At 35.7% G+C, this 12410-nt stretch overlaps 1 protein-coding gene and 1 long non-coding RNA gene across 2 annotated transcripts in view; both read right to left on the reverse strand.

Annotated features, from left to right (window-relative positions):
- LOC127833498 (inositol 1,4,5-trisphosphate receptor type 2-like) overlaps positions 1-12410 on the reverse strand; it is a 183782-nt gene that overhangs the window by 136734 nt on the left and 34638 nt on the right. Inside the window, exons 11-16 of the mRNA XM_052358786.1 lie at positions 11432-11577; positions 10929-11007; positions 9235-9326; positions 8098-8223; positions 5254-5304; positions 4818-4954 (exon numbers count right to left, since the gene is read on the reverse strand). Coding sequence (XP_052214746.1) covers positions 4818-4954; positions 5254-5304; positions 8098-8223; positions 9235-9326; positions 10929-11007; positions 11432-11577 — 631 coding nt within the window. The remainder of the gene's footprint in view (positions 1-4817; positions 4955-5253; positions 5305-8097; positions 8224-9234; positions 9327-10928; positions 11008-11431; positions 11578-12410) is intronic.
- On the reverse strand, positions 2306-2955 carry LOC127833503 (uncharacterized). Its single transcript, XR_008027446.1, has 2 exons — positions 2809-2955; positions 2306-2498 (listed from the first exon to the last, which is right to left on the reverse strand). It is a non-coding gene; the product is annotated as an uncharacterized LOC127833503 (long non-coding RNA).

Raw genomic sequence — 12410 nt, forward strand, 5'->3', positions numbered from 1 at the left:
ATGATGGTTTTAGAATCAACAAGAGATGTGTTTGTCAGAAACACAATGCCCCCTATTGCGCCGCTTTGAAATAAAATTTCAATATATAATTTTGCAGGTTTAGAAATTATCTACCTTTTAAAGCTTATTACATTGTACTTCCCTTGGATTGTATTTTTTTACTTTTGACCTTGAAGGATGACCTTGACCTTGACCTTTCACTACTCAAAAATGTGCAGCTTCATGTGATACACATGCATGCCAAATATCAAGTTGCTATCTACAATATTGCAAAAGTTATGGCCAATGTTAAGGTTTTTGGACGGACGGACAGACAGACGAACTGAAGGACAGTTCAACTGCTATATGCCACCCTACCGGGGGAATAAAAAGTAAATTATGTTTTGTATTTTTGTTTTTATTAGACATCATTTTTATCAGAGATTACGTTAATTCACAGCAGTCACTTTACATACTCAATTAAAATGCCAGTAACTTAAAACTGTCCTACTTGATCAGTGTCACGCGAATATGGGTCTTATTACATATGCAGCCACCATAGCTCCAGACCAGCCTACGCATGTAGAGTCTGGTCAGGAACCACGCTGTCCGCTTATGAGACAACAAAACCTTGTTACTTTAACCCATTCCCACTCAGAGGCGAAGTGAAAATGGCTATGTGCAAACAGCATAAAACCAGAACAGCCTGCAAGAAACGCGCAGTCTGTTCAGGTTCGATGCTGTTTGCTGCTCATCAGTATCTAAAGATTGGAAATGAAGCCTTAAAATCTTGAATCCAGTAAGAAAGGTCTTTGATTAAATTTAACTTTGTAAGGGACTACATATGCTTCAAAATGCGTATCTAAGGGTTAAAAGATTAAAGTGGACAGCGTGGCTAATGACCAGACTCCACGCTTGCGCAGACTGGTGTGGGGCTACCCTGGCTGCATATGCAATGACACAGGTAACTCGAATCATAGGTAGGGGAAAATGGCTGTAAAAGAACTTTGTGACCAATCCCACCCTTCTCGAAAAAGTGCACTAAATGCGCATTTAATGCGCATTAAATGCACATTAAATGCGCATTTAATGCGCATGTTATTGGCACCGTATTTTTTGCTTAACAAGTGCATTTTAATCTGTTAAAAAAAAACACTGTTTACTAGTGTGTTTATACATTTAAGTGTATTTTTTTTCCACGAAATAATACACTTAAGTGCGTTTATTATGATAATAAGTGCGCTTAAGTTTATTTTTAAGTGCATTTATACACTTGAGTGTATTTTAAGACATACAAATAATACACTTCATGGTCAAAGTAAATTTTTTAAAGCGCATTAATACACTTGAGTGCATTTCCAGTCATTCAAATAATACACATTACAGAATTAAAAGCAAATTATTTAAGCGCATTAATGCACTTGAGTGCATTTCCAGTCATTCAAATAATACACTTCATTGAGTATTCAAAGTGAATTTTTGTAAGCGCATTAATACACTTGAGTGCATTTCCACTGATACAAATAATACACCTTACAAAATTGAAAGTGAATTTTTTTAAGCGCATTAATACACTTGAGTGCATTCCCGGTCATACAAATAATACACCTTACAATATTAAAAGTGAATTTTTAAGCGCATTAATACACTTGAGTGCATTTTCAGTCATACAAATGATACACTTTTTGAAGTGTTGGAAGTGAATTTTTTAAGCGCATTATATGCTCAAGTGTACTTTTCATCACTTCAAATTAATATGCTTAAAAATTAACCAAATTTTAAAAAAATCCCAGCATTTTGAAGTCAGCATTCATTCTTTAAATGAAAGGTTAGTGTAAACACATACATAAAAAACAAAAAGTACAATTCAATAGATAAATACACACTTTTATTAGAATGTTAAACCTTAAAAAACAAAAACAAATGTTACATATCTACATAAAAGAGAGGATTCAAACGGGCTATTGCCTATCTGGAATTAACAATTGAAAATATCAAGCTCATACCAGTGATTTTTCTCCCCCCTGATTATCGGTAACTGATTAACAGCCAAATACAGGTGGTTTCCACTTCAAAAATATTAAAGATTTCCCCTCCTTTACTAGATTTTTATATATTACATTAATTCCTTTTTAATATGGACAAAAGCAGTACATTTAATTCAATCATATTCTGGATCCTAATATATGATAAATGAACAGTATTCATGAAATTTATATAAATCTATACCTTATTTTTAAGATCTTCCTTTTTTTGTTCATTATTGCGCTAAAACATGCCCTTCTGAGAGCCAGTACGTACAGGTTGTTTTGAATTTCCAAAGAAAATCACTGCATACATGCTGACAATATTTAGCAGCTTAGCCCCTGTCACTATATTTGTTGTTATACACTGTTCCTTACAAAGAATGCATTCATAAACAACCCTTTATAGAGCACTTCACCAGCTGATCAGGTCTGAATACTACTGTCATGGTCTGCGAGGCGCTTCTCGTGCATGATCTCATTTGAGATCAGGTCCTGAAAGATATTTTATAATGTAAGTGTTAAATATTGCTGTTATGGTAATCTTGTTCAACAGTTGCTATAAATATCATAAATTTAAATCAAAACAAGTTTGTTGGCTTGTTGTTTTTGTTTGTTTATTTTTGCAATTTTAATCTCGTGATCACATGTGACTTAACGCTTTTCATAAATAATTTAAAGAAATTACGTTTGATAGAAAATACTGTTAATAAATGTACTAATATATGTGGTCTCCTTTGGCTGTGTGGACTGGTCGGAAGTGTGACTTCTTTGAATTGCAATAACCTTTATTATATAGTTTTACCTCTCAACAAATCCATCTTTTCTTGGTCAAGGACAAGCTACAGGGCACGGTTTCCCACTCCTGTTCCCCTCAAGTTGGCCTGGTATACATGTCCATACATCAGGTAGTCCCCTTTTTGCTCCCTTTTTTGGCAGGCGATGATGCACATTCTGTCCAATGGATCTTCCGATCAATGTAAATTTCACCTTGCGGTTTAACCTTCAAATATAAAATATTAAAGTTCTGATTAAATATGGGGGAAAGAAATCTGTTCATTAATGACAAGAAATAGGTATAAATAAATTTTAAGATGACAATAACCATAAAATACAGCCATAATAATTCAAATGGTGTTTTTTTCCTTAAAATTGCATTACATTTACTCATCCAGTTACATTTCCCAGTGACAATACATAAATATGATAATGATCATAATTAATTTAATTAAAAAGAGATGCAGAAATGAAAATACAAACCTGTTACAGCTGTTCTTCAGCATTCCAAAAAAACAAAAACGGCAGTTGTTGATCACTTTAACCACCCACTTTGAATCTTCTTTGCAACAAACTTATTGTTGATTTACACATTGTAGTAAATACACATTGTTTTCATCACACAATAGTTCATGTGCTGAAAGAATTTCAAGACATTTGACACTAGAATTAATGTTGCTGAATTATACCTAAAAATTTAGCTCAATTTAAGTTGCTGAAACCAAATTGTTTACAAAAATAACTTCCTGTGCTCCAAATAACTTGCTGTGCTCCAACCAATCAAAAGTGGTTTGTTTTCAAATAGATGGTCCCAGAACCAATCAAAATTCTATAAACACCCCTTTGTTTTGGCTAGATGGAGCACTGATAGGGATTAGTGTTTATGATGCTAATTGATCTCTTATCTGATCCTGATCTTATCTGATATTTATTGAATAATACACAGCACACTTAGCATATTATATTTAATTGTGAATATTTCAATATAACATACTGAATGGTGTTAGGAAATAAATATAATATTATAAATATTATTTAAATTGTCTTTTAAAATGTATGTTAATAGTCAATGTGGTAGACATTAATTGAATTGGGGTTAAATATCAGTGTAAGAAAGTTCAAATACTTGTTTTTTATGTTGTGAAGATATAATTGATTCTGGCAAGACCACATAATTTTTTTGACACTTTCAATATTTTTAATTATTTACCCACAGCCTGATTTAGTTGTACTTTTCCCTTTAAAAGCTGCTCTACTGAATCACATATTTTATGAGCAGACAAATTGTAATAATAAGACCATAAACATTATGTGAAGATAAAAAAGAATTCAGTACAATCCTCCTATTAAACACTATATCTCTGTCCTTTAACTTCAGTTATTTGCTATAGTGTTGCTCTTTTTTATGAAGATGCACTAAAACTACACTTGTACAGAAAGAATATTTTTTTTGCAAATCAGAAGATACACTAATATGCACAAAAAATGCACTTCATTGAAAAAATGCACTTATTGCATAAAAAGATGCACTTTGTCTACAGAAGATACACTTAAAGTACAGTAAAATACACTTAAAGATAATGAAAATACAGAAAAAATGCACTTTAGTGCACTTAATTATGAAAAAAATGCAGAAAAAATACACTTTTCGGTAAAAATGCAGAAAAAATACACTTTTTAAAGCGTATTTTGTTAAAAAGTGTATTTTATTTTGAGAAGGGCAGCACTGTTTGTTATGAAGAGCTTGGATTCAATTTTAAAAAACGTCCACAGTTTTATAGTTCTGTGCTGCATACCAAATAAACTAGCCTGTATAATAGAATTGACATCAAGAACATTGTTTCTGACAAATGAAAACATTTAAGATGTTAAATGTTGTCAAGTAACTTATAGAAAAACAAAAAGATGAAAAGGAATTACATAGTTTCATAATGATAAACATGATAAAAAAATGTTACATGCAGGCTATTCTGGTTTTATGCTGATTGCATATGGCTGTTTTTAATTTTGCTCCTTAGGAAGAAAGATATAACATACTACTGGTCTGCACCGTTGAAAGGACATTTGAGAAGTCCAATTAGTAGCTCCACCATCCGAAGGTTCCTCATCAGTTTCTGCCGCTGCTTGACCGGCTCTCCACCCACAATCATGAACACAGCAATCTCTGACAGGCCCTGGAGTAAGTTTTCGAAAAACATGTGTTACTGGCAAACTGGCATTAGCAACGGAAAAAACATGTGTTACTGACAGGCCCTGGTGTAAGCATTAGGAAAACATGAGTTACTAACAGCCCCATATGTATGCATTGGAAAAACATGTGTTACTGAAAGGCCCTTGTGTAAGAAATCTAAAAACATCTGTTACCAACAGGCCCTGGTGTTAGGATGTGCAAAAAAAAGTTACTGACAATGCCTGGTGAGAGCATTGGAAAAATAACAGTTACTAACAGATCGTATGGTTCAGCCTCACTTACTGTAATAACCTTGTGGGCAGCTTTTGCATTCAGAATCACGCCATTTTTCTTCTGCAAATATAAAATGAAAGTCATAACAAAATACAGTACAGTACAATAGGAATTTCCACAAATATAAATTGTATATGCAAACCAATCATGCCTTAAAATTGTTAAAAGAGTAGTAAGGTATGTGTTAACCTATAAATCAGACAACTCCTTTTTTATGCAGGTATTGAGTCAGTACATGTGTATCATGTGAAATCATTATGATTCCCGGGACATAAATTTGCATGGATTTCTTGGGTCGACTGATCAACGAATTTAACAAAATCACGTCAGAAAATGACTGACCCCTTTTTTTAACAAACTAAAAATCCACAAATTTATTCTACAAAAAGGTCCCATCAAATTTACAATTCACTACTATCAACAAAAGTCTTCTTGTTTTTGCTATGGACATACTGAGTGAGCTGGCACGATAAAATAAAATGAGCTCATTCTTTTTCTTTGGTCACCAACTGTCATTCCCAGCTGTCAGTGCTTTATTTTTTTGTCTGTGGGGCTGGAGAAGGGCTGGAAATTGTAAGCTCCAATTGTAACTGTTCCTACATATATATGTATAAAGATGGCCATGTTTCTGGTGACATGTGTCACAAGTTTCTTTCTAAAGGGGACCATGTTTCTATTGTTGTCAGCTACCAGTTTATGTCTTAACGGGACCAAATTTCTACTAACATCTGCTACCATTTTCCGCTAACGTCTGCTACCAGTTTCTACTTAAGTCCTCAACCAGTTTCTGTTTACATCTGCTACCAGTTTCCAATTACGTCTGCTACCACTTTCCACTTACATCTGCTACCAGTTTCCACTTACATCTGCCACCAGTTTCCACTTATGTCTGCTACCAGTTTCCACTTATGTCTGCTACCAGTTTCCACTAATATCTGCTACATGTTTCCACTTATGTCTGTTACCAGTTTCCACTTACATCTGCTACCAGTTTCAACTTAGATCTGCTACCAATTTTTACTTATGTCTGCTACCAGTTTCTACTAAAGTCTGCTTCCAGTTTCGACTTATGTCTGCTACCAGTTTCCACTAATGTCTGCTACCAGTTTCCACTTACTTCTGCTACTAGTTTTTACTTATGTCTGCTACTAGTTTCCACTTATGTCTGCTACCAGTTTCCACTAACATCTGCTACCAGTTTCCACTTATGTCTGCTACCAATTTCCACTTATGTCTGCTACCAATTTCCACTTATGTCTGCTACCAATTTCCACTTACGTCTGCTACCAGTTTTTACTTATGTCTGCTACCAGTTTCAACTTAGATCTGCTACCAGTTTTTACTTATGTCTGCTACCCGTTTCTACTAAAGTCTGCTACCAGTTTTAACTTATGTCTGCTACCAGTTTCTACTAAAGTCTGCTACCAGTTTTTACTTATGATTGCTACCAGTTTCTACTAAAGTCTGCTTCCAGTTTCCACTTATGACTGCTACCAGCTCTTTTAACTTACGTCTTCTGACATTTTTTACTTACTTCTGCTACCAGTTACCACTTTTGTCTGCTGCCAGTTTCCACTTATGTCTGCTTCCAGTTTCCACTCATGTTTGCTACCAGTTTTTACTTACTTCTGCTACCAGTTTTTATTTAATCTGTTACCAGTTTCCACTTATGTCTGCTACCAGTTTCCACTTATGTCTGCTACCAGTTTCTACTTAAGTCTGCTTTTCCACATACATCTGCTACTAGATGTTACTTACTTCTGCTACCAGTTTTACTTATGTCTGCTACCAGTTTCCACTTACTTCTACTAACAGTTTTTATTTACTTCTACTACCAGTTTCCACTTACGTCTGCTACCAGTTTCACTTACATCTGCTACCAGTTTCCACTTACAAATGCTACCAGTTTCCACTTACATCTGCTTCCAGTTTCCACTTATGTCTGCTACCAGTTTCTACATTAGTCTGCTATTCCACATACATCTGCTACCAGATGTTACTTACTTCTGCTACCAGTTTTACTTATGTCTGCTACCAGTTTCCACTTACTTCTACTTAGAGTTTTTACTTACTTTTACTACCAGTTTCCACTTACGTCTGCTACCAGTTCCACTTACATCTTCTACCAGTTTCCACTTACAAATGCTACCAGTTTCCAATTACATCTGCTTCCAGTTTCCACTTACATCTGCTACCAGTTTCCACTTACATCTGCTACCAGTTTCCACTTACATCGGCTACCAGTTTCCACTTATGTCTGCTTCCAGTTTCCACTTACATCTGCTACCAGTTTCCACTTACATATGCTACCAGTTTTCACTCACATCTGCTATTAGTTTCAACTTATGTCTGCTACCAGTTTCCACTTACATCTGCTACCAGTTTCCACTTACATCTGCTACTAGTTTTTACTAAAGTCTGCTTCCAGTTTCCACTTACTTCTTCTACCAGTTTTTAGTTATGTCTGCTACTAGTTTCCACTTCTGTCTGCTACCAGTTTCCACTTACATCTGCTACCAGTTTCCACTTACGTCTGCTACCAATTTCCACTTACATCTGCTACCAGTTCTCACCTATGTCTGCTACCAGTTTCCACTTACATCTGCTACAAGTTTCCACTTACATCTGCTACCCGTTTCCACTTACGTCTGCTACCAGTTTCCACTTAAATCTGCTACCAGTTTCTACTTAAGTATGCTACTAGTTCCTACTTAAGTCAGCTACCAGTCTCCACATACATCTGCTACCATTTTCCATTTATGTCTACTACCAGTTTCAACTAACATCTGCTACCAGTTTCAACTTACATCTGCTACCAGTTTTTCCTTACATCTACTACCAGTTTTCACTTACATCTGCTACCACTTTCTGTATAAATGGCACCATTCCGGCCATAAAGTTGAAGATCTCCTCAAGGCCCTGGTCCACTGACTGCAGCGTGAATGCATCATCATACTGCTTCTCATCCACAACAGAGATCTGCGGGGCAAACAGAGTATGAAAATATTGATATTACTAGAAATATTTATGATCTTCCCTCTGGGAAAACAGGGCTTAAAGCACACTGATAAGTGTGGTATCGGAGCCTACACTGAATTTTAAGTACTTTGAAACAAAAATACAATAAAAGTGGAAAGTGTTGTCCTTTCTAAGCCTGTGCGGACAGCACAGGCTAATATTGGACGACCCTTTACACAAATGTTTTAAACCACTTTTCCCCACAGCATGGCTAAAATATAACATCAGAGCTATGATGACATTTTCATAGATGTTAGAAGTATATTTCAAATACACGTAATTACCTGGTACACAATATTGTGTAAAAATCTTTGTTTGCCTTCTTCCTCCTTAAGTTTTTGAAATTATTGAAGTTTGTTCAAATAGAGACCCTGAGCACAAGTATAATGCCCCCAATACCAACATCATTCTTTTGTGTTTCATAATACTTACTTCATGTTTCCTAATCATCTATTGTATGCATTTGTTGTAAAAACTCATAAAAGTGTCATTTTATTTATGTTTCCACTCTCCTGCATTGTTTGCTTGCGATGAAATATGCGATAAACAGTATCATCATGAGCAGTATCTGGGAACCCCAGGCTTAAGGTATGTTCCTAAATTGTTGTCCCAGATAAGCCTGTGTGCACTGCACAGGCTTATCTTTAAGATTCTCTCTGCCTAAACTGGATTTCCATTTATAAGTTCCATCCTATAAATAACAAATGCAATTAAAGCAGAAAGGGTTGTCTCAGACTGAACAAGCTCATCTGGGATGATAATTTATGTACATGCATAAGGCCAAGTTTTCCAAAAACAAAGCTAAACTATTTCTTGCGTTAATACCTTTTAAATCATTTTTTATTGCAAGCAAAGCAATGCACATGTAATAAACCCAGTTTCCCAGAATGCATTTCATTTTATAAGCCAAGTTTTCTCAGAAGGCTTCTCATTTTATACTACAATCCTATAGCTCTTCCTGCATGTACTCACCCTCCTGAGCTGGGCCTTGCTCCACTTGAGGGACACCATGGACTTGCTGTCGGTTTTTGCTGCCTCCTCCTGCTTCTTCTTACTATACTTCTCTACAACAGCAAGGAAATATGTTCCCATTCAGAAATGCATTTGACGTGTTTGTGTTCCTTTTGAAGTTCTTATTAAATAAAAGACTGTTCTTTATAGTTTCAAGTTTTACAGGCTCCATTTCAAACCATAAGATACTGATGAGAAGCAAAAAGCATAAAACCTGAACAGAATGCAAGTTACTCACAGGCTGTTCTGGTTTTATGCTGGTTGCATATAGCCATTTTCAGTTAGCCAATGAATGAGAAAGGTTTAATAATGTATAACAAGCATGATGTATTGCATTCTTGCGGGGCGCAGTATGTCAACTCTAGGAAATACTGTACTTTACACTGTACAATGAAAAGCTAAGGCATAAGTTTTATTCAAGGGTTCACAAAATGAACATTTGCCATAATAATTGCTTTATGAACCCCATGCTTGAAATACTTTAAATATCATGTAGCAACAATAGTTAGGTTTAAACCTTTGCTTTCAATACCATGTAGCAACAATAGTTAGGTTTGAACATTTGCTTTCAACACCATGTAGTAACAATAGTTAGGTTTGAACATTTGCTTTCAATACCATGTAGCAACAATAGTTAGGTTTAAACCTTTGCTTTCAATACCATGTAGCAACAATAGTTAGGTTTAAACCTTTGCTTTCAATACCATGTAGCAACAATAGTTAGGTTTAAACTTTTGCTTTCAATACCATGTAGCAACAATAGTTAGGTTTAAACCTTTGCTTCCAATACCATGTAGCAACAATAGTTAGGTTTAAACCTTTGCTTTCAATACCATGTAGCAACAATAGTTAGGTTTAAACGTTTGCTTTCAATACCATGTAGCAACAATAGTTAGGTTTAAACCTTTGCTTCCAATACCATGTAGCAACAATAGTTAGGTTTGAACATTTGCTTTCAATACCATGTAGCAACAATAGTTAGGTTTAAACCTTTGCTTCCAATACCATGTAGTAACAATAGTTAGGTTTGAACATTTGCTTTCAATACCATGTAGCAACAATAGTTAGGTTTAAACCTTTGCTTTCAATACCATGTAGCAACAATAGTTAGGTTTAAACCTTTGCTTTCAATACCATGTAGCAACAATAGTTAGGTTTAAACTTTTGCTTTCAATACCATGTAGCAACAATAGTTAGGTTTAAACCTTTGCTTCCAATACCATGTAGCAACAATAGTTAGGTTTAAACCTTTGCTTTCAATACCATGTAGCAACAATAGTTAGGTTTAAACTTTTGCTTTCAATACCATGTAGCAACAATAGTTAGGTTTAAACCTTTGCTTTCAATACCATGTAGCAACAATAGTTAGGTTTAAACTTTTGCTTTCAATACCATGTAGCAACAATAGTTAGGTTTAAACCTTTGCTTCCAATACCATGTAGCAACAATAGTTAGGTTTAAACCTTTGCTTTCAATACCATGTAGCAACAATAGTTAGGTTTAAACCTTTGCTTTCAATACCATGTAGCAACAATAGTTAGGTTTGAACCTTTGCTTTCAATACCATGTAGCAACAATATTGAGGTTTTAACCTTTGCTTCAAATACCATGAAGCAACAATATTCAGGTTTAAACCTTTGCCCCTAATAACCTACCTGTGCATGCGTGCATCCATTGACCCGATACAACATGCTCCATCCTGCAGTAACTGTCCTGTGGGATGTCATCACTCTCCTGACAGCAAAAACACATTGAACAGGTGTCTTAGAATTTGAAACAAGCTAAAGAAAATTTACAGAAGTAATAAAATTTTGCTCTGTGCACCAAATGAAAAGCAAATATGGACATGTAAACCGAATGTACCCTGTTTCCTAATGCATTGGAGGAAAAAGTCTGGACAGGAAATTGCAGGGTCATTCAGAATATTGAGCCATACATAAGTTAACCTGGCCCACAAGCATCTGTCTGCAGAGAAATGCCCAGCAGTGGCCAATATTGTGTTCATTTCTATCCCCAATTATGGTGCACACTTACCATATAGCTGCCCCTTTTTGACTATAAAGTGAGACAAACAGAGCATCAGGCTACACAACACATTTATGGATTTATTTTATAATAATATATACATAATAACAGGCCAACAGGGACATGGACGTACCCTCATGACAGGGTGGAGTCTGAACACCGTCTTTGGGTCCTGATGGTCTGACGTTAGGGTCACCTTGCCCCCCTGGTCCACACACAGGTACTTGCGTGTGCACATGTGCATCAGGCGGCACTGCTGCTCCCATTTCAGGACGCCACCTGCAGGGGAATAGAGCGCATGAACATTCCTAGATGGTAAACATGTAAACTATGTCCCAGATTATCCAGTATGCAGATTAGGCAACTGTATATAAGCCCCGCGACTTTTAGGAGCCCCATGAAAACCTGACCTTATGAAAAAAAAAAAAAAACTGCAAAAGGGTATTCTCGCCGAGGTTAAGGAATTATTATTCATGAGTAAACATATTTTACATATCGGATAATTATTTGAATATTCACTCATATTTGATATGACTTCATTTTATAATTACTTTTTATAATATCCATAAAGGTTAACTGTTGCCACAACAAAAACAACACCACCGTGTGGGCCCCATACGTTTTTCTGCCTATGGGCCTCCACACTGCTAATCCGGCACTGTGTCAACTGTTATAATCAATATGAGCCTCTAATCTGGCACTGTGTCAACTGTTATAATCAATATGAGCCTCACTGTGTCAACTGTTATAATCAATATGAGCCTCACTGTGTCAACTGTTATAATCAATATGAGCCTCACTGTGTCAACTGTTATAATCAATATGAGCCTCTAATCCGGCACTGTGTCAACTGTTATAATCAATATGAGCCTCTAATCCGGCACTGTGTCAACTGTTATAATTAATATGAGCCTCACTGTGTCAACTGTTATAATCAATATGAGCCTAGCTGTGTCAACTGTTATAATCAATATGAGCCTCTAATCCGGCACTGTGTCAACTGTTATAATCAATATGAGCCTCTAATCCGGCACTGTGTCAACTGTTATAATCAATGTGAGCCTCTAATCCGGCACTGTGTCAACTGTTATAATCAATATGAGCCTCTAATC

This window comes from Dreissena polymorpha, chromosome 6, assembly GCF_020536995.1.
Source record: "Dreissena polymorpha isolate Duluth1 chromosome 6, UMN_Dpol_1.0, whole genome shotgun sequence".
NCBI lineage: Eukaryota > Metazoa > Mollusca > Bivalvia > Myida > Dreissenidae > Dreissena > Dreissena polymorpha.